Here is a 27,031-nt window from a genome sequence, read left to right on the forward strand (position 1 = left end):
CACCCCATTCCATATACTGTGCCCTACTTTTGACCGATGCCGTAGGGCTTGTTGCAGGGCTCTGGTCGAAAATAGTGCACTACTGTATGTAGGGAATAAGGTGCCATTTTAGACACTAGTCATGTTCTGCCTGAGATTTGCTGCATAGAGAATGGAATGATGAGAACGATGAATGACTAAATGCTTGAAATATACAGTGAATAAACTGTTGGAACACTGTCGTCTTGACTTCCAGGCTTGAATAATTCAGTTTGAAACGTTTATTTCGGCGTAATGGTTTGTCAGCATCAAAACACCAGCTTTTCTCCTCTCTCCCCTCCTCCTCCATTTCTGTTTGGATTCTTCTGCTGACTGGCTGCGATGTTTTCCACGTGCCAACAGTAACAGTAGACTTGGCTGCACCTCCCATAGATCTGAATATTTTCTCCCCTCTTTTAGACTGAAAAAGAAAAGCTGACCTGCAGAGACCGGTTACCAGCATACATGACCAACATAGTCATGATGCTTCTGATGGTGAGTCCAACCCATTTAGCAAAGCACAACTGCCAAGGGGCATTTAAGATTGAACCACATGCATCGTACAGACTTCTAATACCGTACATTGTTCATAAAATAAACCTGTGCGTCAACAATGACATCATTTTGAATGTTGAATAGCTCCCTGTGTGTTTATTCTATAGACATACCGTTTCTTGTAGTAGCTGCATCTCTATCCCCTCTTTCCGACGATATAAAGTTTGTGCCTATTCCATAACATGGGGCTTGTGTATTTTTCTAAAAACTTTCCGGCAGTCGTCTGAACTCTCTGTTGTGGATGTCCTCATTTCAAAGAGGTTTTTTCACAAAACTGACTCTCCTGACCGAACCGTCGGAGCTACAAACTAATATGTCACCAATATCGAAAGGGGTGACTCTCACAAAGGTGTCGGCTTCAGAGGAGTGGTCTGAAGGTAAAACAGTACCGGGCTTTAAAAATGCCAAAACGTGTATAGGGGGTCAAATGTGTCACGAATAACGTGAGTAAACATGGGTCGAAACATTATTTTTCCTACGTTTTTTTTATATCTCTCAGATATGGGACAGACACTTTGAAACCTTATTCCTTATCATTTATTTTCTGACTGTCTGTTTTGCCATGCACAGATGTGTTATTCAATGTGTCTCTATGGGCTATAGCAGTAAAGGTCAAATTTTCATCAAATATTTTGTATGTATATATTTTTATACCTACAGTGGTCCTAAAATTCTAAATCAAATGGATAAATTCTGAATTTTATTACCATCTTAAAAGAATTCCATACGTTAGCTTAGTAGATATTTTAATCTAAGGGCTTAGACCTACAATTCCTAAACTGTGTAACAGATGATACTGTACCTAAGCGTTTGACGGCACGCTGGAAAAGATTCTCAAAACCAAACCTATCAGTATTGACCTTTGCCGGGAGGCCTTATCCCTGTCACCTCTTTCCAGATCGGGGTGACCTTTGCTATAGTGTTCGGGGTCATCCTCTACCGGATCTCCATCACGGCAGCGCTGCACATGAGCAACAACCCCACGACGCGATCCAACGTCCGTCTGATGGTAAAAACAACGGCCGCAATCATCAACCTGGTGGTCATTCTGATCCTGGACGAGGTCTACGGAGCCGTGGCCCGCTGGCTCACTGTCCTCGGTACGTCTGGCAACTTGTATAGAAGTAGGGCATGCACATGGAGTAACCATCGAGTACAGTACATGGTATACAAAATCAAGTCCTGGAAGAAAGATTCCCTATCTTTGCATGTCCTCGGGATGTCAGCCTGACAACCTAATTCCGATACTGTAATAATAATAATACATGCATATAGTACATTTTAATGTGCTTTTAGTGACTGTCCCAAGCTATCAACAAGGCATTTTGGGTTCTATTTATCAGTGTCCTAGGTCAGTCTGACAACTTGTTTGAACAATTCCTCGGGCAAAAGACCCATTTACAGAAAGTAAAGTGTGCATTTTGCATTGACAGTCCGCCAACTTCCCTATTAGCTGTGTCATCGCTAGCAAGGATTTCCGTTGGCCATTTCTAACAACAGGCCAATGTACTGCATCACTGTGCCACCGACTTTTCCCACTGAATATAGCTCCAAAATGTATTTGCATCTAAGTGACAACAAACGTACCGTCATTAGGTGTACTGAATGATCTAATCGATCAAATGTATTTATAAAGCCCTTTTTTTTCTTTTTCTTTTTTTACATCAGCAGAGGTCACAAAGCGCTTATACAGAAACCCTCTAACACTCCTCTTCCTCTATAGGCCTCGTGCTGATCCTACTGTTCTCTTTTCGAGTCAAGTCTCGAGCAGCAATGGCCTTCTAAGTTATTCATTAACGTCTGTTCATCTCCTGTCTGTTTTCTCAGAGGTCCCAAAGACAGACAGGAGCTTTGAGGAGAGGTTGATATTCAAGACGTTCGTCCTAAAGTTTGTGAATGCCTTTACTCCCATCATATACATAGCATTCTTCAGAGGCAGGTGAGTTCCCGCACCTGCTTTCTCCACCCCCAATTGTTCTGTGTGAGCTTGTGATGTGATGTGGTGTTATGCAATGCTTTTCCGCTATGCTATGCTATCTTATGTCGTGCCATTTTAATGTCACAGTCTATGTCAGTGAGAGGTTGTAGAGTTTCTCTCAGTGTTGCCTCTCCCGACTTCCTTCCTCATGTCTCCTCATACAGGCTTGTTGGACGACCTGGAAGTTATCTGTATGTGTTTGAGTCGTACCGCATGGAAGAGGTTAAACACTTTTTCACTATAAACCCTCCTCTCAGTCTCTGAGAAAACTCTGCATCATGAACAGTAATTTTAGAGAGTTTTATTAAAGATTTATCGCATTATTTGTCATGTTATACAGGTATATTTCATTTTCATACGTGTTATCATATTGCATAGTGAAGTATAATGTGATTAAGAGCAGATGGCTACGAATTAAACACTGTTAGTTAACCTAGGAACATAAATTAGGAGTTCACATATTCAAAATAAATCTGTAGAATTCAAGTGCTGCTCTCTTGAAGCTGTCAATCAAAACGCTAAGAACAGTGTAAGGCTGGGATTCAATCAAACGTAGATAAACGGCTACGATTGTCTCTCTTGAGCCGATACGCAGCGTTTACAGTGAACTTCGATCTCTTTGAATGTCAGGGAAATTGCCTTTTGCTGTGAGGAAGTCGTAAATCTGGGTTTGTTCGAATCCCGTCCTTAGTACTTGTCTTTTATCATGTTAGTCTTTCTGTAATGGAAGTGTGTTACAGTACAGAAGTGTTTAACTAGTGTTTTTTTTTCTTTCTCTGCAGTGTGCTCATGGAGGATGTCTGATGGAATTGTGTATTCAGCTCAGTATCACCATGTTGGGAAAGCAACTCATCCAGAACAATTTATTTGAAATCGGCATCCCGTGAGTACACACACAAACGCACACGCCAGCCTCGTCACACACACCACAAAACAAAGTCTGCATATCTGACTTGCCTAGTTAAATAAAGGTTCAATACATTATATGAATAAATATCAAGGATGCAAATGCCAGGCCCATAAGTACTTTTCTATGCTGATTTGATCCCAAATCATGACTGTGTTCCTGTCCCTGTCCCTCCACTGTGACTATGTTCCTGTGCCACTGCCTGCCTTTGGCTCTGTCTGTGACTGTGTCCCTGTCTGTAACTGTGTCCCTGTCTGTGACTGTGTCCCTGTCTGTGACTGTGTCCCTGTCTGCGACTGTGTCCCTGTCTGCAACTGTGTCCCTGTCTGCGACTGTGTCCCTGTCTGTGACTGTGTCCCTGTCTGCGACTGTGTCCCTGTCTGTGACTGTGTCCCTGTCTGTAATACATGTATCACTAGCCACTTTAAACTATGCCACTTTGTTTACATACTCATCTCATATGTATATAATGTACTCGATACCATCTACTGCATCTTGCCTATGCCGCTCTGTACCATCACTCATTCATATATCTTTATGTACATATTCTTTATCCCTTTACACTCGTGTCTATAAGGTAGTAGTTTTGGAATTGTTAGTTAGATTACTCATTGGTTATTACTGCATTGTCGGAACTAGAAGCACAAGCATTTCGCTATACTCGCATTAACATCTGCTAACCACGTGTATGTGACAAATACATTTGATTTGATTTGATTTGAACTGTATCCCCCCTGTCTGTAACTGTGTCCCTGTCTGTGACTGTGTCCCTGTCTGTAACTGCCCTATATGCTGTATGGCGTCTTATGATTGTGATCCTTTGTGTGCAGGAAGCTGAAGAAGTTGATCAGGTACATCAAGTCTAAGAGAAGGTCCTTCCAGGAAGAGGAGAGGGAGAAGAAGTTACAGCGCTATGAGACGGACCACTTCCTAGAGCCCTTCGCAGGCCTCACTCCAGAGTACATGGAGATGAGTGAGTCTCTCTCTGTGTGCGCGTGTGTGTGGACGTGCGTACGAGTGTGCGTGAGTGCGGGTGTTTATGTGTGCGTTTGTTGAACCCTCTGACACTGCCAGAGCTCCCTGTGAGACCTTTGGTAGCAGGGCCAATCAGTCAGACAGACCCTATTCTCAATTATTTGTTTTGAATATAGAATGTCACCTTTAATTACATTCAATGTCATGCAAATCATAATCTGGATATGCATGTCTTGTCTACATTGTCCAGTTTATTTAAAAATCCTCTTCTTTCTCTGCTTGTTTTCTCCATTTTTCATGCACCTTGGTTTGAAAGCAAGGTAACAACAGCATTTCTGATTCTCCTTTATGTTCCAATTGAGTTGTGAGGGAATTGTTGCCTGACCTGTAGGTGTGAGGTAACCAAACCCATTCTGCTGCTGCACTGACTGTGACTGTGACATGTTTTTAGTATGGCAGATATTTCACACTACACACCTCTGCTATGGCAATTCGAGTGGGCTTTGGTCCGAAATAGCTGTACTGTACTGTGAAGAAGGTTCCATTCCCATGTTGAATTTTATTTTTGATCACATACTACTCTTAGAGAAAAGTTTTTTTTTTGGTTGTCCCCATAGAACTGTTTTTGGTTCCAGGTAGAACTATTTTGGGTTCCATGTAGAACCCTCTGGGGAAAGGGTTCTATGTAGAACCCAATAGGGTGCTACCTGGAACCAAAAAGGGTTCTTCAGATGGTTATCCTAAGGGGACAGCCGGAGAACCCTTTCATGTTCTGGATAGCACCCTTTTCTCTAAGAGTGTAGGACAACATCACTGTTAACAATGCTTTAATACATGTTATCCTCAAAAGGTGATAACATGTGAAGGACCACTGGTAGCACAATCCACAAGCTGGTTAGTTGGCACCTTCGTTCAAAGACAAGTGTCACAGCAGGTGGAAGAAGGTCCCTTTCAAGGTCAGCAGAATGGTAGCATTCTAGGTAGACTATTTTGCAGTCGCATGATGGATCACATAGCACCTGCATAGGTGTTTAACAAATCAGCTGAACCACATCATATGATCTAGCAATCTGATGCCCGAGGTGCCCGACTAAGCAGTCGATGACGTGCCACACAGCCATTGGTTGATGCGTGCAGTGTGACTGCAGTGTATTCGGCCTGGAACACTGTCACGTCAACAGGAAGTGACACAGTAAAAGTTGTGGAAACTGTGAGGACTGGGGTCTCTACTGAGTAAACTCAGGGTTTATTTCTGTTGGCCAGAGGACCAGTGAGACCCTGTGATGAATAAAACAAATATCCTTGTTTTTGTTGTTATGGAGATCTTTAGATGTAGCCCGTCGTGAGAGAATTCTGATAGGCCTTCATGTTGGTTTAGAAACGATGGTCAATTAATTGCATCAAATAAGCAAAGCTTTTTAGTCTCACTGTACTGAGTTTGGCTCCAGCTTCAAACCGGCAGATGTGAATAGATTGATTCAAGAATTAGATGGAGATGGCTTTTATTTTGTATTGACTTGAATGCTGATGAAACCTCAGGTGGCTGGCTTTAGCAAATGTCAAAGATAGACACAATTAATAGATGAGAGACCCACAGGCCTTTTTCCTCAGCTAGGTAATTAGAGCCCATATCTTTTGATGAGCTAGTAGAAGATATTTATGACTTAAATATTTAACAGGGTATTGGATAATGTGTTGCAAAGGCTGTATGGGGGGAAAAAAGATTTGGGGATTTTAAGTTTTTTATTATTCAAATTCTGTATTTGTGTTTACTGCTATTGTAAAGTAACATTGATTGAGTAAAATATCGATTATTTAAGAAATAATTTTTCCTGCACTGTAAGTATGGACATTTTAGAGTAATTTAAAGTACTCAAAAAAAGCAATGTTCAAGATTCAAGTTTTTAATGTGCAGTGAAATGTCTTTCTTTTAAGTACTAAAACCTAAAAATGCAGAAATCTATACCAATGTAATACAAAAAATTACATAAAGTAAACACACAAAAACACACAAGAAAGTAAGTAACCATACTATATACAGGGATAGTAAGTTCCAGTACCATATTTGCAGTACAGAGATGCTGGAGGCATACTGGAGTGATAGAGGTCAATATGTATATTGGGTAAGATGACTAGGCATCAGGATATATGATAAAGAGAGTAGCAGCAGCGTATATGATGGTTGTATGTGAGTGGGTGTGCGTGTGTGTAGAGTCACTTGTACAGTGCCTTCGGAAAGTATTCAGACCCCTTGACTTTTTCAAAATGTTGTTAGGTCACGGCCTTGCTCTAAAAATGGATTAAATGTTTTTTTCCCCTCATCAATCAAACACAATACCCCATAATAACAAAGCAAAAACAGTTTTTAGAAATGTTTGCTAATTTATAATAATCATTTTAAAAAGTATTCAGACCCTTTGCTCAAGCATATTTGGCAGTGAGTCTTCTTGGGTATGACACTACAAGCTTGGCACACCTATATTTGGTGAATTTCTCCCATTCTTCTCTTCAGATCCTCTCAAGCTTTGTCAGGTTAGATGGGGAGCGTTGCTGCACAGATATTTTCAGGTCTCTCCAGAGATATTCAATCAGGTTCAAGTCCGGGCTCTGGCCCTCAAGGACATTCAGAGACTTGGGTCGTTGTCCCATCTCCGCAGAGGAGCTCTAGAGCTCTGTCAGTGTGACCATCGGGTTCTTGGTCACCTCCCTGACGCACCAATGTGTCACTGTGCACCTGGCGACCTGGTTGGTGTGCACTGCGCCCGGCCCGCCACAGGAGTCGCTAGTGCGCGATGAGACAAGGATATCCCTACCGGCCAAACCCTCCCTAATCCTAGGCCAATTGTGCGTCACCGCATGGGCCGGCTGCGACAGAGCCTGGGCTCGAACCCAGAGTCTCTGGTGGCACAGCTAGCACTGCGATGCAGCGCCCTAGACCACTGCGCCACCCAGGAGGCCGACCAAGGACCTTTATGCCCAGATTGCTCAATTTCGCTAGTCAGCCAGCTTTAGGCTCTAGCTCTAGTTCTTCCTTTTATGAATGATGGAGGCCACTGTGTTCTTGGGGACCTTCAATGCTGCAGAATGTTTGTGGTTTCCTTCCCCAGATCTGTTCCCTCCACACAATCCTGTCTCAGAGCTCTACGAACAATTCCTTCTTCCTCATGGCTTGGTTTTTGCTCTGACACGCACTGTCAACTGTGGGACCTTATATAGACAGTTGTGTACCTTTCCAAGTCATGTCCAATCAATTGAATTTACCACAGGTGGACACCAATCAAGTTGTAGAAACATCTCAAGGATGATCAATGGAAACAGGATGCACCTGAGCTCAATTTCGAGTCTCATAGCAAAGGGTTTGAATACTTATGTAAATAAGTTATTTCTGGTTTTAATTTTTAATACATTTGCAAAAATGTCTAAAAACCTGGTTTGCTTTGTCATTATGGGGTATTGTGTGAAGGATTGTGGAGGATAATTTTGTAAAACAAATTTTCAGAATAAGGCTATAATGTAACAAAATGTGGAAAAAGTCAAGTGTTTTCAATACTTTCCGAATGCACTTGATGCTCATGTTCATTGAGTGAAACAAGAATATCTGGAGCAGCAAGATACAGTATTTAAAAGAAACATACTTCCTCTTCGTGTGGGAGTTAGACGAATATTGTTTTTATTCATCCTGGAAACTCATTACCGTTTTATAATTGAATTGCTCCTAAGCCAAGCACATAACTAATTGAATGAATTACTTCCTTACTCTGTACCAAACCTACACCCTGGGCCTTCTCCTCAACGACAGACAGCAGTGTTTTATGCAGATCCTCCTGTTGGCACACACCTCTTCTGTCCCGTAGTTTAGTCAACATGGCCCTGGTCCTGTGACCCTCATCTTGCTTTGCCGGTCTTCTTCTCTCTCTTTCTCAAGTGTCTCGATTGCTCCATCTTTCGATCTATCTCTCGCTCTCTCTCAACTGTATCGATACTTCATCTCTCTCTCTCTTTCAAGATCTACAGATGTAGGATCTTATTTTGATAACCCTGTAGCAGGGGAACTTTTCTGCGGTACAGGAAATGTGAAATGTGTTGTGTATTTGAGGTTTAAAAAGGCTTCTGAAGTTTGTAATTTCCATTTAGAAATTTCAGACTTGATTTTCCCTTCACAGAAAAATGTTTCAACCCTTACCGAAATGCCCATGAATTATAATCTACATAATAATTAACATTTCCTGTTGCTGCGGGATTATTTTCCTGCTGTAGCAAACGGGTTCAAATGAAGATCCTACATCTGTATCTCTCAGATTATCGTGTATTTGCAATCTAAGAGGACTGTTGAGACAGCTCTTAAGACATACATTGTTTGTTCTCTGTCTGCTCTCTGTACTCTTGAGAATGTCTTAAACAACAGGAGACCCCAGTTCCAGGGCTTTTTAACTTACGTCACTCTCAGAAGATGCAGTGACTCTCAGTTAATGCCCGGTGAGTAGGTCTATTCTCAGAGAGTTCAAGACTTAACTTCATTTTCATGGCATCGCATATATTTCACGCTCCCACATTATGGGTATTAAGGGATAGTAAGAGGAATGTTCTTATCCAATGTTCCTAACCTGCAGGCATCGGTCTATTAGTCCAAACCTTCACCAGGCACACCCAAGTTCCACACATTTATTATAAGAGTTGTCAAAATTTCGCAAAATGCTGCACCTTGTGGTGTTCGATTTCCCCTGGCATGGCTTTTGAAGAGCACCTGCTTCTCAAACTCAACTGAGAACTGTGTGTGTGTGTGTGTGTGTGTGTGTGTGTGTGTGTGTGTGTGTGTGTGTGTGTGTGTGTGTGTGTGTGTGTGTGTGTGCGCGTGCGCGTGTGCGTGTGTGTGGCTAGAGAGAGAGAGAGAGAGAACATTTAACAGTGAAAACACTACAATGCATAACCTGTCTGAAGTGTTTTTCAATGTACCCTTGCTGTGTGGACCAAAGAGTACTAGGGGTACTACTGAGGTTGTGGTGTGACATTACAGAGTACTAGGGGTACAGGGTTAGTACTGGGGTTATGAGAGAGTGGCATTCTGGGCTTGGTCATGCGTTGGCTCCATGTCAGTAGAGATTACAGCCTGGGTCTCTGGTCCGATCAGCTTTCCTCTGGCCTGCTTCCCTGTCTACCCCCTCCCAGGTCCCTGCGTGCTCCCTCTTGCCCCCATCCCTTTTCCATCCCCTCACTGTCTCTTCTCCATGGTAACTGCCCCTCCCTCATCCCTGACTTGTCCCTGCCTCTCCCTGCCCCTCACCTTCTCCTCCCCCTCCCATGCCAATGCCCCTTCCCACACCATATCCTCTCCCTGCCTGCCCCCTCCCTATGTCTCCTCTCTCTGCAAGACCCATGAAGAGTCTCCCTGTTCTGTTCTCTCTGGTCTGGTCCAGTCCCATAATTATCTTCAGCTGCTTCAATAAGTTAACCACTTAGGAGGACGATGTTGCTTTGAATTACCTAAAGGTCAAAGTTGTTACTACGTAACAAATGTTCTTATTTAGTTTATTTATACATTTACAAGGGTCATTCAAGTGTTTCTTGTTATCCTACATGTGATGAGGGAAGAAACCTTTAACATGAGCATGTTTCAGTGCTAGCTGCAGTGTGATGTGAGGTTCAGAGAATCTCTTTTGATTGATTTGTTTAGTCTTGTCGAGTGATCAGGGCCTGTATTCACAGGATGTCTCTCTTACAGTGCCTTCAGCAAGTGTTCACACCTCTTGACTTATTCCACATGTATTGCGTTACAGCCAGAATTCAACATGTATTAAATATATTTTTTTCTCTCCACCATACACACCTCTACACACAATACCCCATAATGACAAAGTAAAAAAAAACATGTTTTTAGAAATGTTAGAAAATGTATTGAAAACCTTTGGCAGCGATTACAGCTGTGAGACGTTCTGGGATTCCAAGAGCTTTGCATCTGGATTCTACAATATGTTCACATTGTTATTTTACAAATTCTTCAAGCTCTGTCAAATTGGTTGTTGATCATGCCAATTTAAGTCAAAATTATAACTAGGCCACTCAGGAACATTCAATGTCATCGTGGTACTGTAAGCAACTCCAGTGTGTTGTGTTTTAGGTTATTGTCCTGATAAAAGGTGAATTTGTCTCCAAGTCTCTGTTGGAAAGCAGACTGAACCAGGGTTTCCTTTAGGATTTTGCCTTTTCTTAGCTCTATTCCATTTATTTAAATTAAATAAAAACTCCCTAATCCTTGCTGATGACAAGCATACTCATAACATGATTCAGCCACCATCATACTTCAAAATATGAAGAGTGGTTGTCAGTGATGTGTTGTTTTGGATTTGCTCCAAACATAAGGCTTTGTAATTCAGGTCATAAAGTTAATTTCTTTCCCACATTTTTAGCAGTTTTACTTTATTGCCTTGTTGGAAACAGGATGCATGTTTTGGAAGATTTGTATTCTATACAGGTTTCCTTCTTTTGATGCTGTCAATTAGGTTAGTATTGTGGAGTAACTAAAATGATGTTGATCCATCCTCAGTTTTCTCCTTTCACAGCCATTAAACTCAGTAACTGTTTTAAAGTCACCATTGGCCTCATGGTGAAATTGCTGAGCAGTTTCCTACATAGACTCACATGGAGTGAGTCTATGTAACTTATTATGTCATTTATTATGAACATATTTACTCCTCAACTTGTTTGGGCTTTCCATAACGATGTGGTTGAATACTTAATGACTCAAGACAGCTTTCAGCTTTTCATTTTCGATCTATTTGTAAAAATGTCTAAAAACATAATTCGACTTTAACATTATAGGTTATTGTGTGTCGGCCAGTGACACAAAATCTCAATTGAATCCATTTTAAAATTCAGGCTGTAACACAACAACATGTGGAGAAAGTCAAGGAGTGTGAATACTTTATGAAGGCGATGTATATCTGTGTCCTTGCAGTAATCCAGTTTGGGTTTGTGACCTTGTTCGTGGCGTCGTTTCCGCTGGCCCCACTGTTCGCCCTGCTCAACAACATCATCGAGATACGCCTGGATGCCAAGAAGTTTGTGGCTGAGCTCAGGAGGCCGGTCGCTGCGAGGGCAAAAGACATTGGTGGGTTTACTGTTCAAACTCTCTCTGCACACAGGTTCGTTTTTTTTATTACACTCCTATATTGATTCCTTAAACATAATATTGAAGTCACTCCAATACAAGTGATTTACAAAAAAGTGGGAAAAAACACCCGTTGTCTTTGGGATTCTTCGGTCCCTTGAGTTTTTCCTTACCATGTGACCCAGGGCTTTAAAAGTGCGACCAATTTGGTGTGCGATATTTTGCTCTGCGACCTGTAGTTTGAATTTGGGATTATAATTTTTGAATAATAATGGTTGGAATTATAAGGCTTCGCAGTACTGCTGTTTCACAAGCGCAGTTTCGTTAGCGTCATGCTTGCAGCATTACTACAGCGAAAACGTCTTCTTTCTAGCCCAAACAGCCCAAGCTTCTTCTTTCAAGCCCAAATGTCATTTTAAACCATGTTGGGGGCTGTTCTAAAACTATTTGCGGGAATGTTAACCATTTTGTTTTACACCTTTTTCCGTCATGTATGGTACCTCATTAACTAGCTAGCTAGCTAAGAACCTGATAACTTGACCAGTATATCCAAACATTTGGGCGCACAGAAAGAAAGGAAATGGATAGCTTCTTCAGGAGATCAATTATCATAGGAATGAATGAATGACGGATGTATAGCACATCGTCACAAACTTGACGCTCTGGAGTGTCAATGTTTTAAGTGGATGACCATATAAAACATATAAAACATAGCCTTGTGCTTTTAAGCGGTTAGAAAGCTCAGATTCTTTGCTTTTTTTAATTGTATTTATTATTTATCAATGATTTGTATGTTTTTGCCATGATGCTACTCTACTGCCCGCATTTGAGTGATGGAAATGGGGAGAACAGGCCATGGTTCAGGTGGCTGGGGTCCCTGATACACCTGGTGTTGTAGGTGTCCTGGAGGGCAGGCAGTGTGCTCCGAAAGGTACGTTTTGCTGAGCGTACAACCCTCTGTATCTCCTTGGGGTCCGCGGCAGTGGAGTTGCCGTACCTGGCTGTGATTCAGCCCGACAGTATGCTCTCGATGGTGCTCTGGTGCTCTGCTCTCGCCGTGGAGACAGTCAAAAATGTAAAGGTTCTCGGCATACTCATCTCCGAGGAGCTGAAATGGTCAAACCTTTCTTTTCAACCTCAGGAAGCTGAAAAAAAAATTGGCCTGTCTCCGAGGGGCCCTCAGGGCAGGCCACATTTTTTTCATCTTCCTGAGGTTGAAAAGTCGCTGTTGTGCCTTTTTCACCACTGTGTCCATGTGGTTTGACCATTTCAGACCGTCTCCACAGCGACTCCATTGATGTGGATGGGGGTGTGCCCAGCCTGGTTCCTCCTGAAGTCCACAATCAGCTCCTTTGTCTTCCTGACATTGAGGGAGAGGTTGTTTGCCTGGCACCACGCCGTCAGAGTGCCTACCTCCTCCCTGTAGGCCGTCTCGTTATTGTTGGTATTTGGGGCTACTACTATTGTGTCATCAGCAAATTGTGCGAGGACACACAGTTGTGGGTATACAGGGTGTACAGGATGGAACTGAGGACGCACTGTTGTTGGGCCATCATGTTCATAATCAATGTCGAGGAGGTAATATTGGCTAACTTCACCACACAGGGGGCGGCCCATCAGGAAGTCCTGGACCCAGTTGCCGTTTGTGGTGAGCTTAGAGGCCACTATGGTATTGAAGGCCGAGCTGTAGATGATGAACAGCATCCTCACATATGCGTTCCTTTTGCCCAGGTAGGTGAGGGCAGTGCCAATGGCGATTGCATCGTACGTGGTGGATCTGTCAGGGCGGTAGGCGAATTTCGTATGCAATGATCAACCTACTCATGAAACATGGGGGGGAAAGGGCTTGAAACATTTCATCTACATGTAATATACATATACTCACGATCAACTATGAAGTTGACATGATATAAGATTTCAGCTGCCTTAATACTGTAATAATTTTGTATTTAGTTGGCGGTAAGGGAAAATCGGACTTATTTTGTGGTGCACTGCTCTTAATCATTGCTGTCTCTAGCCCTGTGAATGAGTTGATTCGTCCTTTTGTGATGAAGACAAAGTGGTTTTGTATCTTGCAATTGTGTTCGTTTTTTATTTTTTTTATTCAATATAAATTGATGTGTGTTTGTCATAGAACGATGCGACTGTTTCCTATCGCTGCAGTAGATGCGACTGTTTCCTATCGCTGCAGTAGATACGACTGTTTCCTATCGCTGCAGTAGATACGACTGTTTCCTATCACTGCAGTAGATACGACTGTTTCCTATCGCTGCAGTAGATACGACTGTTTCCTATCACTGCAGTAGATACGACTGTTTCCTATCGCTGCAGTAGATACGACTGTTTCCTATCGCTGCAGTAGATACGACTGTTTCCTATCACTGCAGTAGATACGACTGTTTCCTATCGCTGCAGTAGATACGACTGTTTCCTATCGCTGCAGTAGATACGACTGTTTCCTATCGCTGCAGTAGATGCGACTGTTTCCTATCACTGTACCTGTAACGTACCATTTCGTCACAAATTGACAGACCGTCCAATCAGCAAATTACCATTAAGGCGGGACTCCCGAACCTCTAATCGCTGTGGATATGTAACCCGATACCCCATAGTCACTCAAGGCCAAGTGTTTTGAAGTCTGGGAAGCTGGGCTTTTAGACAGAACTGCCGTGAAGCCATTTATAAGCAAATTACCTTGATATTCCTTGATAAAACAATTAAATTATAACGAAAATCCATCCAAAATGGGGCTATTCATATTTAAGATGTACCCAAAGAGAATGATTGTTGAGGAATGGAACCCAATGAATGGAACTCTGTGTGATTATAATCTCCTTAATTAACAAATATATTTGTTATAAGATTGTAATATCAATTACCATCAAGAGTTCTAACTCTCTTGTGATTCTGCTTCTCTGATTCTAGGTATATGGTACAACCTTCTCCGAGGTGTGGCTAAAGTGGCCGTCATCATAAACGTAAGTCATTCCTGTAATCCCAGCAAAACATAACAGTGACCAAATGATAAAAATGTCAAAGAAATCTGACTAACATATACTGTTTTGATTGTTTTGAATGTTCTGCCAAAGGTACTGTTTTTTATTCCATCTTATCCATTCCACAACCCCCTCAACAATAACAAGTCTGCACTTAAAACTAGAACATATTTCATTGAAGCTCAGCCCTGGTCCACACAACATTTACTGGGAATTTACCCCCACTTTTGGGGGGTTACTTGTAAAAGCTCATGATACGGCTTTTAAATGCCTGCCCCTCTGTGCAGAGAAGACCATACTTGGTCAGAAAGAGAGCTAGCTTGGTTATAAATCCGACACCGGGCTCACACTTCACTTCCAAAGGGATCACAATCGTCATGGCAATGGTGAGTTGAGATCCTGATCTAGGTTATTTATGACATTCAATCGAGATGGAAGGGAGGGAGGGATTTCATCACCTCCATTCTCTTATTGATAAGGTTTTCAACAGTACAGGATGTCAATGTGTTTTTACTTTAAGGCCTTGGATTCACTGTAGGTTTATGTGCTGACAAATCGCGGAACCCAGAACCAAATATCGCGTGGGTACTGGCCAGCTTCACAGGTTAGGGTTAGGGCTAACATTTCTGTTAACAGTTAGTCACCCTATGTGCTGGCAGGCAGAGAGTTGCAGATGAAACAGCAAGATAGCACTGACAGATATGGCAGCTCTGCTTCTAACACCTAAGCAACTTTGCAGTATTTGTTTTTTTGTGTGTTATTTTTTACAGTATTAGCCCAGAACTTTTTTTGTGTTATTACATACAGATAACTTTTGGATATCAGAGCGGCGGTAACTCACCAGCACTACGACCAGGAATGGAACTTTCCCGAATTGGATTCTTTTTTTGCACCCCCCAGGGCAACTGAACTTATCCCAGAGGCTGCTCCAAGATGCTGCCGGCGGAGAATAGGTATTCGGAGTGAACTTCTAGTCCGACTCAGGAGGCGGGTAAACCATCCACCACTTCCGAGTATTTTACTTGTTAATGTTCACCATCTGGAGAATAAAGTACATGAGCTCAGGGTGAGGATATTTTTCCAGAGAGACATCAAGGACTGTAACATACTCTGTTTCACAGAATTATGGCTCTCTCTGGATATACTGTCCCCGTCCATTCAGCCAGCTGGGTTCTCAGTACATTCCACAGACTTGAATAAAGGCTCCCGTTTCTGGTGCCTCCAACTCAATCATAAAGTTTGCAGATGACACAACAGTAGTAGTTTTGATTACTAACAATGACGAGACAGCCTACTGAGAGGAGGCGAGGGCCCTGGCGGAGTCGATTATGGACTTCAGGAAAAAGCAGAAGGAGCACGCCCTTGTCCACATTGACGGGACCGCAATGAAGGTGGAAGGCTTCAAGTTTCTCGGCATACACATCACTGACTATCTGAAATGCTCCACCCACACAGACAGTGTGGTGAAGAAGGCGCGACAGTGCGTCTTCAACCTCAGGAGACTGAAGAAATTCCATTTGGCCCCTAAGACCCTCACAAACTTCTACAGATGCATGATTGAGAGCATCCTGCCGGGCTGTATCACCCACCGCCTGGTACGGCAACTGCACCACCCGCAACAGCAGGGCTCTCCAGTGGATGGTGCAGTCTACCCAACGCATCACCGGGGCACACTGTCTGCCATCCAGGACACCTACAGCACCCGACGTCACAGGAGACCAAAAAGATAATCAAGAACATCAATCACCCGAGCCAGGGCCTGTTCACCCCGCTATCATCCAGAAGGCGAGGTCAGTACAGGTGCAACAAAACTGGGACCGAGAGACTGAAAAACAGCTTCTAAACTCAGCAAAAAAATAAACGTCCTCTCACTGTCAACTTTGTTTATTTTCAGCAAACTTAACATGTGTAAATATTTGTAAGAACTTAACAAGATTCAACAACTGAGACATAAACTGAACAAGATCCACAGACATGTGACTAACATAAATGGAATAATGTGTCCCTGAACAAAGGGGGGGTCAAAATCAAAAGTAATAGTCAGTATCTGGTGTGGCCACCAGCTGCATTAAGTACTGCAGTGCATCTCCTCCTCATGGACTGCACCAGATTTTCCAGTTATTGCTGTGAGCTGTTACCCCACTCTTCCACCGAGGCACCTGAAAATTCCCGGACATTTCTGGGGGGAATGGCCCTAGCCCTCACCCTCCGATCCAACAGGTCCCAGACGTGCTCAATGGGATTGAGATCGGGGTCTACGCTGGCCATAGAAGAACACTGACATTCCTGTTGTCGTGTCTTTGGCTATGCCGGATTAATTGCTATGTCATGCTATTCTATAAAATACTTTCTCCGTAATTAATATCACCTGATTGAGATAATCAGGTAAATGTAATTAACTAGAGAGTTGGGCACCACAAAATAATATTTATAGAGCTGTTATCTTCCGAATAAACTCTTAAAGATTTAGCAATATTTTACATCAATAGCAGTCAACATTAATCGTCATCTTACTTCAGTCTCATATTCTGAAAGTTGTAAATTCTTGGTTATCTGCAAGAATCCTGGCTAACAAGTTGAATCAGCAATACAAAATTGGGTTTAATGATTTATTTACTAAATACCTAACTAATCACACAGAATAACATATACAAAGAATTAATTATACCGGGATAATTCTTTACTACACAGGAAACGTCCCTAGCGGGCGGAACAGATATGACAGCTTGTTACACAAAGGAAAAGGGGCGGGGTTTGAGTGAAAGAGCGGGAGACTGGGGAACAAAGGGAAGAAGCTGTGCTATCGTAAATACAGTATCTTATGCATTCTAAATTACCGCCCATTTGGAAAAGGAAAATGCAATAAATATATACTCTGAGCTGCGCTTCAGTAGGTTGGTGGTAGATGGAAGGCCGTGTTGCCAAACCGAGTCCTCTGTCCTTTGAAGAATGTCTGGTGGTCACTTGAATAAGTTGTAGTAACGTCGTTGTGTGGTAGAACGCCGTTGTGTGGTAGATGGGATACTCTGTCTGTTCCTTCCTAACATGCGTTTGCAGCTTCGGTCGCTAACTCAACGGCTAGGAGGTATCACTTCTGTCGTGAATAAGAGTTCAAAGTCCATACCATTCGCAACCAAAGCTCATGCTGATGTTGGCTTGTAGTTTTATCTGAACCATTCTGACATGGGATCGTCATCCTCACATCCGCGGAACAGAAAGTTATGTTGTAGTCAAGAGCTTATATAGGAAGGAAGAGTAGGGTGTGTTTGAAAAGTTTTATAGCCTTTGTCCCTTCACAGGGGAGGGGCCACTGATTGAGCAGCCCTATCTTATGAAATTCAAAATCTCACATTTTAGAAACTAAAATCACATTTCATCCCATCATTTCAAATTCAAACATTTAAATTGAACAACAATTCCATGTGAATCTGATAACTCTGATGTATAGACTTTCCACTGTGGAGTTTATGTCATCTTATCATTGATGAGAATGACTCCGATGACAACCGAACTGATATCATATTCATTAAGTACCACTGCATATGTTCAATTGTTCGGATTACCAGAATATAGTTCATTTCCCCCCACATTCTGACGTTCCCAGAATCTCTATGTTAACCAAGGGTTTTGCAAATGTAACCTTAGTAGGGTAGAGAGAGGAAAAAGGGGGGGAAGAGGTATTTATGACTGTCATAAACCAACCCCCAGGCCAACGTCATGACACTGTTTTGCTGGAAATCATGCACAGAACGAGCAATATGGCTGGTGGCATTGTCATGCTGCAGGGTCATGTCAGGATGAGCCTGCAGGAAGGGTACCACATGAGGGAGGAGGATGTCTTCCCTGTAACGCACAGCGTTGAGATTGCCTGCAATGACAACAAGCTCAGTCCGATGATGCTGTGACACACTGCCCCAGACCATGATGGACCCTCCACCTCCAAATCGATACTGCTTCAGAGTACAGGCCTCATTGTAACGCTCATTCCTTCGTTGATAAACGTGAATCCGACCATCACCCCTTGTCAGACAAAACCGTGACTCATCAGTGAAGAGCACTTTTTGCCAGTCCTGTCTGGTCCAGCGACAATTGGTTTGTGCCCAAAGGCGATGTTGTTGCCGGTGAGGACCTGCCTTACAACAGGTCTACAAGCCCTCAGTCCAGCCTCTCTCAGCCTATTGCGAACAGTCTGAGCACTGATGGAGGGATTGTGCGTTCCTGGTGTAACTCGGGCAGTTGTTGTTGCCATCCTGTACCTGTCCCGCAGGTGTGATGTTCCAATCCTGTGCATGTGTTGTTACATGTGTTGTCCATCCTGTCTCCCCGTAGCTCTGCCTTAGGCGTCTCACAGTACGGACATTGCAATTTATTGCCCTGGCCACATCTGCAGTCCTCATGCCTCCTTGCAGCATGCCTAATGTACGTTCACGCAGATGAGCCGGGACCCTGGGCATCTTTCTTTTGATGTTTTTCAGAGTCAGTAGAAAGGTCTATTTAGTGTCCTAAGTTTTCATAACTGTGACCTTAATTGCCTACCGGTCTGTAAGTGTCTTAACGACCGTTCCACATGTACATATTCATTAACTGTTTATGGTTCATTGAACAGCATGGGAAACAGTGTTTAAACCCTTTACAATGAAGATCTGTGAAATTATTTTGATTTTTACGAATTATCTTTGAAAGACAGGGTCCTGAAAAAGGGACTTTTCTTTTTTTGCTGAGTTTCTCTCAAGGCCATCAGAATGTTAAATAGCAATCACTAGGTTACTATACCCTGCACCTTAGAGGCTGCTTGTAACGGTTCTCTTGGGGTGAAGTAGAGGCGGACCAAAACGCAGCGTGATTATATTGATTCATGTTTAATAAACAAAGATAAACACGAACACTACAAAACAATAAACGTGGAAAACCAAAAACAGCCCTGTCTGGTGCAAAACACAGAGACAGGAACAATCACCCACAAACACACAATGAAACCCAGGCTACCTAAATATGGTTCCCAATCAGAGACAATGACTAACACCTGCCTCTGATTGAGAAGCATATCAGGCCAGACATAGAAATAGACAAACAAGACATCCAACATAGAATGCCCACTCAGATCACACCCTGACCAATCAAAACATAGAAACATACAAAGCAAACTATGGTCAGGGTGTGACACTGCTGCCTAATATACATAGACAGGGAATCACTGGTCACTTTAATAATGGAACACTAGTCACTGTAATAGTGTTTTCATACTGCTTTACTCATTTCATATGTATATACTGTATTATGGTATTCTAGTCTACTGTATTTTAGTCAATGCCACGCCGACTCCTAATATTTATATATTTCTTAATTCCATTCATATACTTTTAGATTTGTGTATATTGTTGTGAATTCTGCACTGTTGGTGCTAGGAACAACAGCATTTCGCTACACCCACAATAACATCTGCTAAATATGTGTATGTGACCAATAAAATGTGATTCGATTTTTGTAGATGGTATAAAGCACACTGAAGACAGCGCTCCTTTTGTTGAAGTTGACCCCTATATTCAACCAATATAGCATTACTAGAGCCCAACCGATAAAGCCGTTGGCCGATATTATCTGCCGATATTTGCCTATAACAGAAACATTTGTGTCATTCTTTACTCCACAGATAACGCGCAAATATTATATACAATACAAGTGAAACGTTTGGACACACCTACTCATTCAAAGGTTTTTCTTTACTCTTGCTATGTTCTACTTTGCAGAATAATAACTATGAAATAACACACATGGAATCATTTTGTAACCAAAGAAAGTGTGAAATAAATCCAAATATATTTTTGATTTTTGATTTTTCAAAGTAGCCACCCTTTGCGTTGATGACAGCTTTGCACACTCTTGGCATTCTCTCAACCGTCTTCACCTTGTCACGGATCCCTCCGGAACTTTCATTACGCACACCTGGCCCCTATTGATTAGTAATTGTATAAGTGTGCCCTTTGTAACAATAATCGACAGGACAATGATGAACAATGTCTGTTGGTTCGTGTGAGTACCTGTGCTATGTTGTTTTGGCTTTCGTGCCACGTATATTATGCAGATGATTGCGGTTCTCGTTCCGTTTGAAAATCATTGTGCGATTGTGTTATTTACTCGAGGTACTCCTTGCTCTTTTGTTTTGGTTTCTACCCTGTGTTTTGTATACGTGTTTATTTGGTCTTCGCCCCCATGCCTTTACACGGCACACTTTAATTTGGGAAATAAAAACCCCTATTATGCATTCCTACGCCTGTCTCCCGACCCATTTATACCAACGTGACACACCTAGAATGCTTTACCAACAGTTTGGAAGTAGTTCCCACATATGCTGAGCACCTGTTGGCTGCTTTTTCTTCACGCTGCGGTCCACCTCATCCCAAACCATCTCAATTGGTTTGGGATCGGGTGATTGTGGAGGCCAGGTCTACATCACTCTCCTTCTTGGTCAAAGAACCACACATGTGGAGGTCATCCGTTCACCTACTCTGCGTCACCTACTTTGTCTGTCCAGAGCTTGTGTTTCTTGGCACAAGCAAGTACTTTCTTCTTATTGTTGTCCTTTAGTAGTGGTTTCTTTGCAGAAATTCAACCATGAAGGCCTGATTCATGCAGTCTCCTCTGACCTTCATGTCCTAAAGTAATGATGGACTGTCATTTCTCTTTGCTTATTTGAGATGTTCTTGCCATAATATGGATAATATGGACTTGGTATTTTACCAAATAGGGCTATCTTCTGCATACCACCCCTACCTTGTCACAACACAACTGATTGGCTCAAATGGTGGCTACTTTGAAGAATCTCAAATATAAAATATATTTGGATTTGTTGAACACTTTTTTTGGTACAACATAGAAAATAGTCCAAATAAAGACATACACCTGAGTAGGTATGTCTAAACTTTTGACTGGTACTGTACATAGAATAAACAAATACGTCTGCTCATTTGCGGTAATTTTTTGGTTATGTTCAATGGTTTCCTAGAAGAAGAAACCATTGGTTCTACCAGCAGCTCATTGAACATCATTCAGCCTTCAGTCACAATGTGAGAGAGAGTAGGCATGGTGGTTTGACGGTGAGTAGCTTGCCACAGCCAGCATATATGAATAAAAAAAAAAATGAAACGTTCAAACGTGAAGAAGCGACGTGTGACATACGCCTAGTTTCTTGAGACGGGTCACATTTGTTATATTCTTACATGTCTTCAGGCGCTTTCTCATTGATCACTGTCGGTCTCTCGCCAGGCGTTTGTGATCTCCTTCACGTCAGACTTCATCCCGAGGCTAGTCTACCAGTACATGTACAGCCCGGATGGTTCCATGCACGGCTTTGTCAACCACACCATGTCCTATTTTAACGTCTCAGACTTCCAGGATGGTAAAGAACCTATGGATCCTCATCATCTGGGTTACCAGGTGGAGATGTGTAGGTGAGAGAACGCACAGCACTGGGTCAACAACTTAGATTTTTGTCATTACAGTGTAATGACCATGTAATGTCTTCATTTTCTGTACCGTAAAATAAAGTGTTACCAGTTTTTTGTCATGCGTAACAAATAAATAGTTGTTGCGGTGTCGTCTGTTCCACAGACTTATGCTATATGCTTTAAGTCTTTGTGATCAGTTGACTCTTGACTCTAGGTATAAGGACTACAGGGAGCCTCCATGGTCCAACACGCCCTATGTGGTCTCTAAAGAGTTCTGGGCGGTCCTGGCCGCCCGACTGGCCTTCGTCATAGTCTTTCAGGTGAGTGGAGGAGAAGTCTCTTTGTAGTTGGTAACACACTTGTCTGCAAGCACTTCTGTATGCCTCCCTACCGGAGACTGGAGCTCGAGCCCTGTTTCCACCCTCCCTTCCTACTGCGTCTCCCCTCTTCACCTTACTCCATCTGAACTGTCTAAATATAACATGAAAAAATAAAGAATGCAGTTGATGGAAGTGTACACTTAGTGCCAGATTTTACAGCTACAGTGTATGTATATGAGGTATTCAAAGACACACTCATTTTGCTTTGTGAGATTAGTATACAGCAGGGATCATCAACTAGACTCAGCCGCAGGTCGATTTTCTTTTCTTGAGTGGATGGTTCGGGGGCCGGAACATAATTACAAATCATTTGTAGACTGTAAATTGACGGCAAGATGGCCTAACAGACATAATATTAGACTTAAACATCATTTCGCATCTTGCTTACATTTGTATATGATCGCATGTGTTTCTCTATTATGCGGAATACCTGAGAACAGATTTTCCCGAATTAAAATCACTTGGAGATGATTTCCTGGTGTTTTTACAGTCTTTTATTTATTTACAGTCTTTCTTTTTGAACAAGTTTTTGCTCAAAAACATGGGGGGACAAATAAAACCACACCCACAGGCCACCAGTTGGGGAACCCTGGTATACTTCCTGTTTCCTGCTGGTTGACCAATGACATGCTGTCTCTCCACTTCCTGTAGAGTGTGGTGATGCTGATGAGTGACTTAGTGGACTGACCAAATATGGATGTTCTATATTGATGTCATTAGTGCGTCAATAGAAAATATGTTAGCTAACACATTTACAATTATATGGGAAAAGAAAGTGAATATTCTTTAGGCAAAAGATATTTGAAAAGTTTACCTCTCTTCCCTCCCTGTAGAACGTTGTGATGCTGATGAGTGACATCGTGGACTGGTTGATCCCAGACATCCCTAAAGACATCAGCCTTCAGATCCACAAGGAGAAGATCCTGATGGTGGAGCTGTTCATGAAGGAGGAGCAGGGCAAGATGCAGTTCATAGACAGCATGACTCCTTGTGACGGCAAGGGGCGCAACAACCACGCCCCTATAGCCCGCTCGCGCTCCATCCCACACACACACAGTCACACGCACGCCAACAACTTCTAGCAGCTCCTAGAAGGTGTAGCCTTGCTAGCTAAGCCAAGGGTTACTACGCTCTGTGTCTTTATCCATGTCCAGACATTCCGTAGAAAGGGAGAAGTGTTCCCTTCAAGACGTTGTCGGAGGCCGAACTACGATAAACAGAAACAGTCCCCGTGCACAATGCCTTCCTGTCAAACCATTCAGTGAATAACTAACTAGCTAACTGCCAACCAGTTAACGAACTGCCAGCCAGTGGGGTCATGGTTTTGAGGGATGATCTTAAATGTGGCGGACCATACCATATTCAGAGCAGCCAGAGAAGAGAGAAAATGTTTGTTTAAAATGTTCCTTACGTGCTTTACGTTACAGCATATCTGGCATCCGAGGTATTTCGATGTTTGCCTCTTTATAAACAGGATGTAGATTATACATAATCCTTTTACTCTTACGACTCAACCATATCCATGGTGCAACCGTGCGAATAACCACTCTCATAAACGCTAAACTTTGTATTCAATTGCTACACAACACTAATGAACAATTATTTTCTTTACCTAGATTTTTATTTTATTTGTATTTTTAACTATAAAAAAAACGAACTTGGATATCTTGAAATGTATGTGTGTGGAGCAAAGGATATCTTAAATGGGTGACAGGTTTTTGTATGTCTTTGTCTTTTCGTTTTTAGCTACCAAGCACACAGTTGAGCATGGTTGATACATCACCTGGTTGTGGGCTCCCCATGCTATCATATAGCAAAAGCTGTTAGTAGAATATTTTATTGCGTTACAGTATACAAGTAAAATAGCAATGTATGATGACTAGAATGCTGCTAAACATAGTAAAATACTTTGAATCACTTTAGTTCAGAATATATACGACTTAGCAGTGTTGTAAGAATTATACCCCTGTTGTAACATGTACAGTTCAGGCAAATCTTTCTCTGCCACAAGACATACATTATACTATGTGACTTCCACACTTCAAAGTCAATCAGGATATTCTTTTACATGTGGAGCAATAATAATGAAACCTTTCAGTTGTACTTCAAATTGTATATTGTTTACACTTACTTCTGTCTACTGGATATACTAAGAAACATCATATTTCTCATTCTTTACTTGCCTTTCTTCAGAGGACAAGGACACTTTGATCCTTTTACATGTCAAACGAACGTCTTCATACAAAATGAGAGTCATTTCATAGCAGCATATTTTACTGTATTGATACTGACTATGTTGTAAATCATTTTGATGTGATGTTGAATAAATAATGCATTAAATTGAATGTCAACAACAATGTGGTATGGCTTTTGAGTGCTGTCATGTTCTTAGGCTTGGAAGAGAAATGTATTCCAAAAAGGATTGTGGCCTTTGCAGTAACTTACAATTTTAAAAAAAGAGTATCGGTATCAAATGCAATAGAATCTCTTTGAACCTAGTTTGTTTTAAAGCGGGTTTTTTTATTCGACATTCAACGTTCAAATACACAACACAGCCAAAAGTATGTGGACACCTGCTCATCGAACATCTCATTCCAAAGTCAAGGGCATTAATATGGGTTTGGTCCTCCCTTTGCTGCTATAACAGCTTCCACTATTCTGGGAAGGCATTCCACTAGATGCTGGAATATTGCTGCAGGGACTTACTTCTATTCCGCCACAAGAGATTAGTCAAATCGGGCACTGATGTTGGGTGATTAGGCCTGGCTCGCAGTCAGCATACCCATTCATCCCAAAAGTGTTCGATGGGGTTGAGGTCAGGGCTCTGTGCAGACTAGTCAAATTCTTCCACACTGATCTCGACAAACCATTTCTGTATGGACCTCGCTTTGTGCACGGGGGCATTGTCATTCTGAAACAGGAAAGGGCCTTCCTCAAACTGTTGCCACAAAGTTGGAAGCAAAGAATTGTCTAGAATGTCATTGTATGTTGAAGTGTTAAGATTTCCCTTCACCGGAAATAAGGGGCCTGGCCCGAACCATGAAAAACAGCCCAGACCATTATTCCTCCTTCACCACACTCTACAGTTGGCACTATGCATTAGCATTCTCCTGGCATCCGCCAAACCCAGATTCATCCGTCCGACTGCCAGATGGTGATGCGTGATTCGTCACTCCAAAGAACGCTTTTCCACTGCTCCAGAGTCCATTGGCGGCGAGCTTTACACCACTCCAGCCGAGGCTTGGCATTGTGCATAGTGCTTAGGCTTGTGTTCGGCCATGGAAACCCATTTCATGAAGCGATGAACAGTTATTGTGCTAACGTTGCTTCCAGAGGCAGTTTGGAGAGTTGCTCCTAGACGTTTCCACTTCACAATAACAGCCCTAACAGTTGATCGGGGCAGTTCTAGGAGGACAGAAATTTGATGAACTGACTTGCTGGAAAGGTGGCATCCTATGATGGTGTCCTGTTGAAAGTGACTGAGCTCATCAGTACAGGCCATTCTGCTGCAAATGTTTGTCTATGGAGATTGCATGGCAGTGTGCACGATGTTATACACCTGTCAGCAACGGGTATGGCTGAAATAGCCGAATCCACTCATTTGAAGGGGCATCCACATACTTTTGGCCATAGAGTGTACCTGCTATATATAGTAACATTTGTAAATGTAAGAGTGCCGTACATCATTTGATAACATAATCAAAACGGTGTTTACCAAATCCTATTGTAACTTACTATCCTACCAAGCCAAGCCAGTCAAGGATCCTAGACACTTTGCAGTGTTCTGGAACCGGTATTATTTGAGATAGGCCAGGCCTGACCCAGGACAGGACAAATAGTTTTAATGGAGCTTTCAGGAGATGGAACTCAGAGGAAGCACTTCTTGATGTAAATAAAGGGAAATGTTCCATTTCAGCTTACAACGGAACTTCCTCTCCTTGGCTTGATAGCACTCATGACATTTTTTAAGATGAGACAAAATAAGCAACTTTTACTGGAAATCGTACCCAAAGATCAGAAACGGACTGTGAAGAGATATATATTTTCAGACTTTAGACTAAACTTACTTTTTGGAGGAAAATACAAAATATTTTCTGAAATAAAGCAAACTGATAGAATTCTGGATCTTCCCAGAAGTTGTTTTTTTCAATCACTAGTTAGGTTTCCATCCAATTGGCTTCAGATTTTCCTGTGGATTTTCTAAATTCCGAAAAAATAAAATATGCAAATGTTCCATCAAATTGACTTGTTGCGTGATGAGATAGACTAGTGGACCGAATAAAGATTATCATAACTTACACCCAACAAAAATATAAACGCAACGTGAAATATTGGTACCATGTTTCATGAGCTTAAATTAAAGATCCACAGAAATGTTCCATACTCACAAAAAGCTTATTTCTCTAAAATGTTTTGCACAAATGTCTTTTAGTGTGCATTTCTGCTGTGTCAAGATAATCCATCCGGCTGAAAGCTGTGGCCTATCAAGAAGGTGATTAAACAGCATAATCATTACACCTACACATTGCACCTTGTGCTGGGGACAATAAAAGGCCGCTCTAAAATGTGCAGTTTTGTCACACAACACAGGGAGCACGCAAATAGTATGCTGACTGCAGGAATGTCCAACAGAGCAGTTGACAGAACATTGATTGTTAATTTCTCTACCATT

General features: G+C 42.1%; 1 protein-coding gene across 4 annotated transcripts in view; it reads left to right on the plus strand.

Moving 5' to 3' along the window:
- Positions 1-24,712, plus strand: part of LOC115109684 (anoctamin-1-like) — a 64,446-nt gene extending 39,734 nt beyond the window's left edge. For all 4 annotated transcript variants that reach the window (XM_065009876.1, XM_029634903.2, XM_029634899.2 and 1 more), the window contains 11 exons: positions 439-513; positions 1,472-1,673; positions 2,401-2,512; positions 2,716-2,773; positions 3,334-3,434; positions 4,289-4,431; positions 11,386-11,538; positions 14,464-14,516; positions 21,798-21,982; positions 22,194-22,299; positions 23,193-24,712. In XM_065009876.1, the coding sequence (XP_064865948.1) occupies positions 439-513; positions 1,472-1,673; positions 2,401-2,512; positions 2,716-2,773; positions 3,334-3,434; positions 4,289-4,431; positions 11,386-11,538; positions 14,464-14,516; positions 21,798-21,982; positions 22,194-22,299; positions 23,193-23,441 (1,437 nt within the window). In that variant the 3' untranslated portion in view covers positions 23,442-24,712. The remainder of the gene's footprint in view (positions 1-438; positions 514-1,471; positions 1,674-2,400; positions 2,513-2,715; positions 2,774-3,333; positions 3,435-4,288; positions 4,432-11,385; positions 11,539-14,463; positions 14,517-21,797; positions 21,983-22,193; positions 22,300-23,192) is intronic.
- Positions 24,713-27,031: the final 2,319 nt, after the last annotated feature.

The sequence above is a fragment of the Oncorhynchus nerka genome, linkage group LG25 (assembly GCF_034236695.1).
Source record: "Oncorhynchus nerka isolate Pitt River linkage group LG25, Oner_Uvic_2.0, whole genome shotgun sequence".
Lineage (NCBI taxonomy): Eukaryota > Metazoa > Chordata > Actinopteri > Salmoniformes > Salmonidae > Oncorhynchus > Oncorhynchus nerka.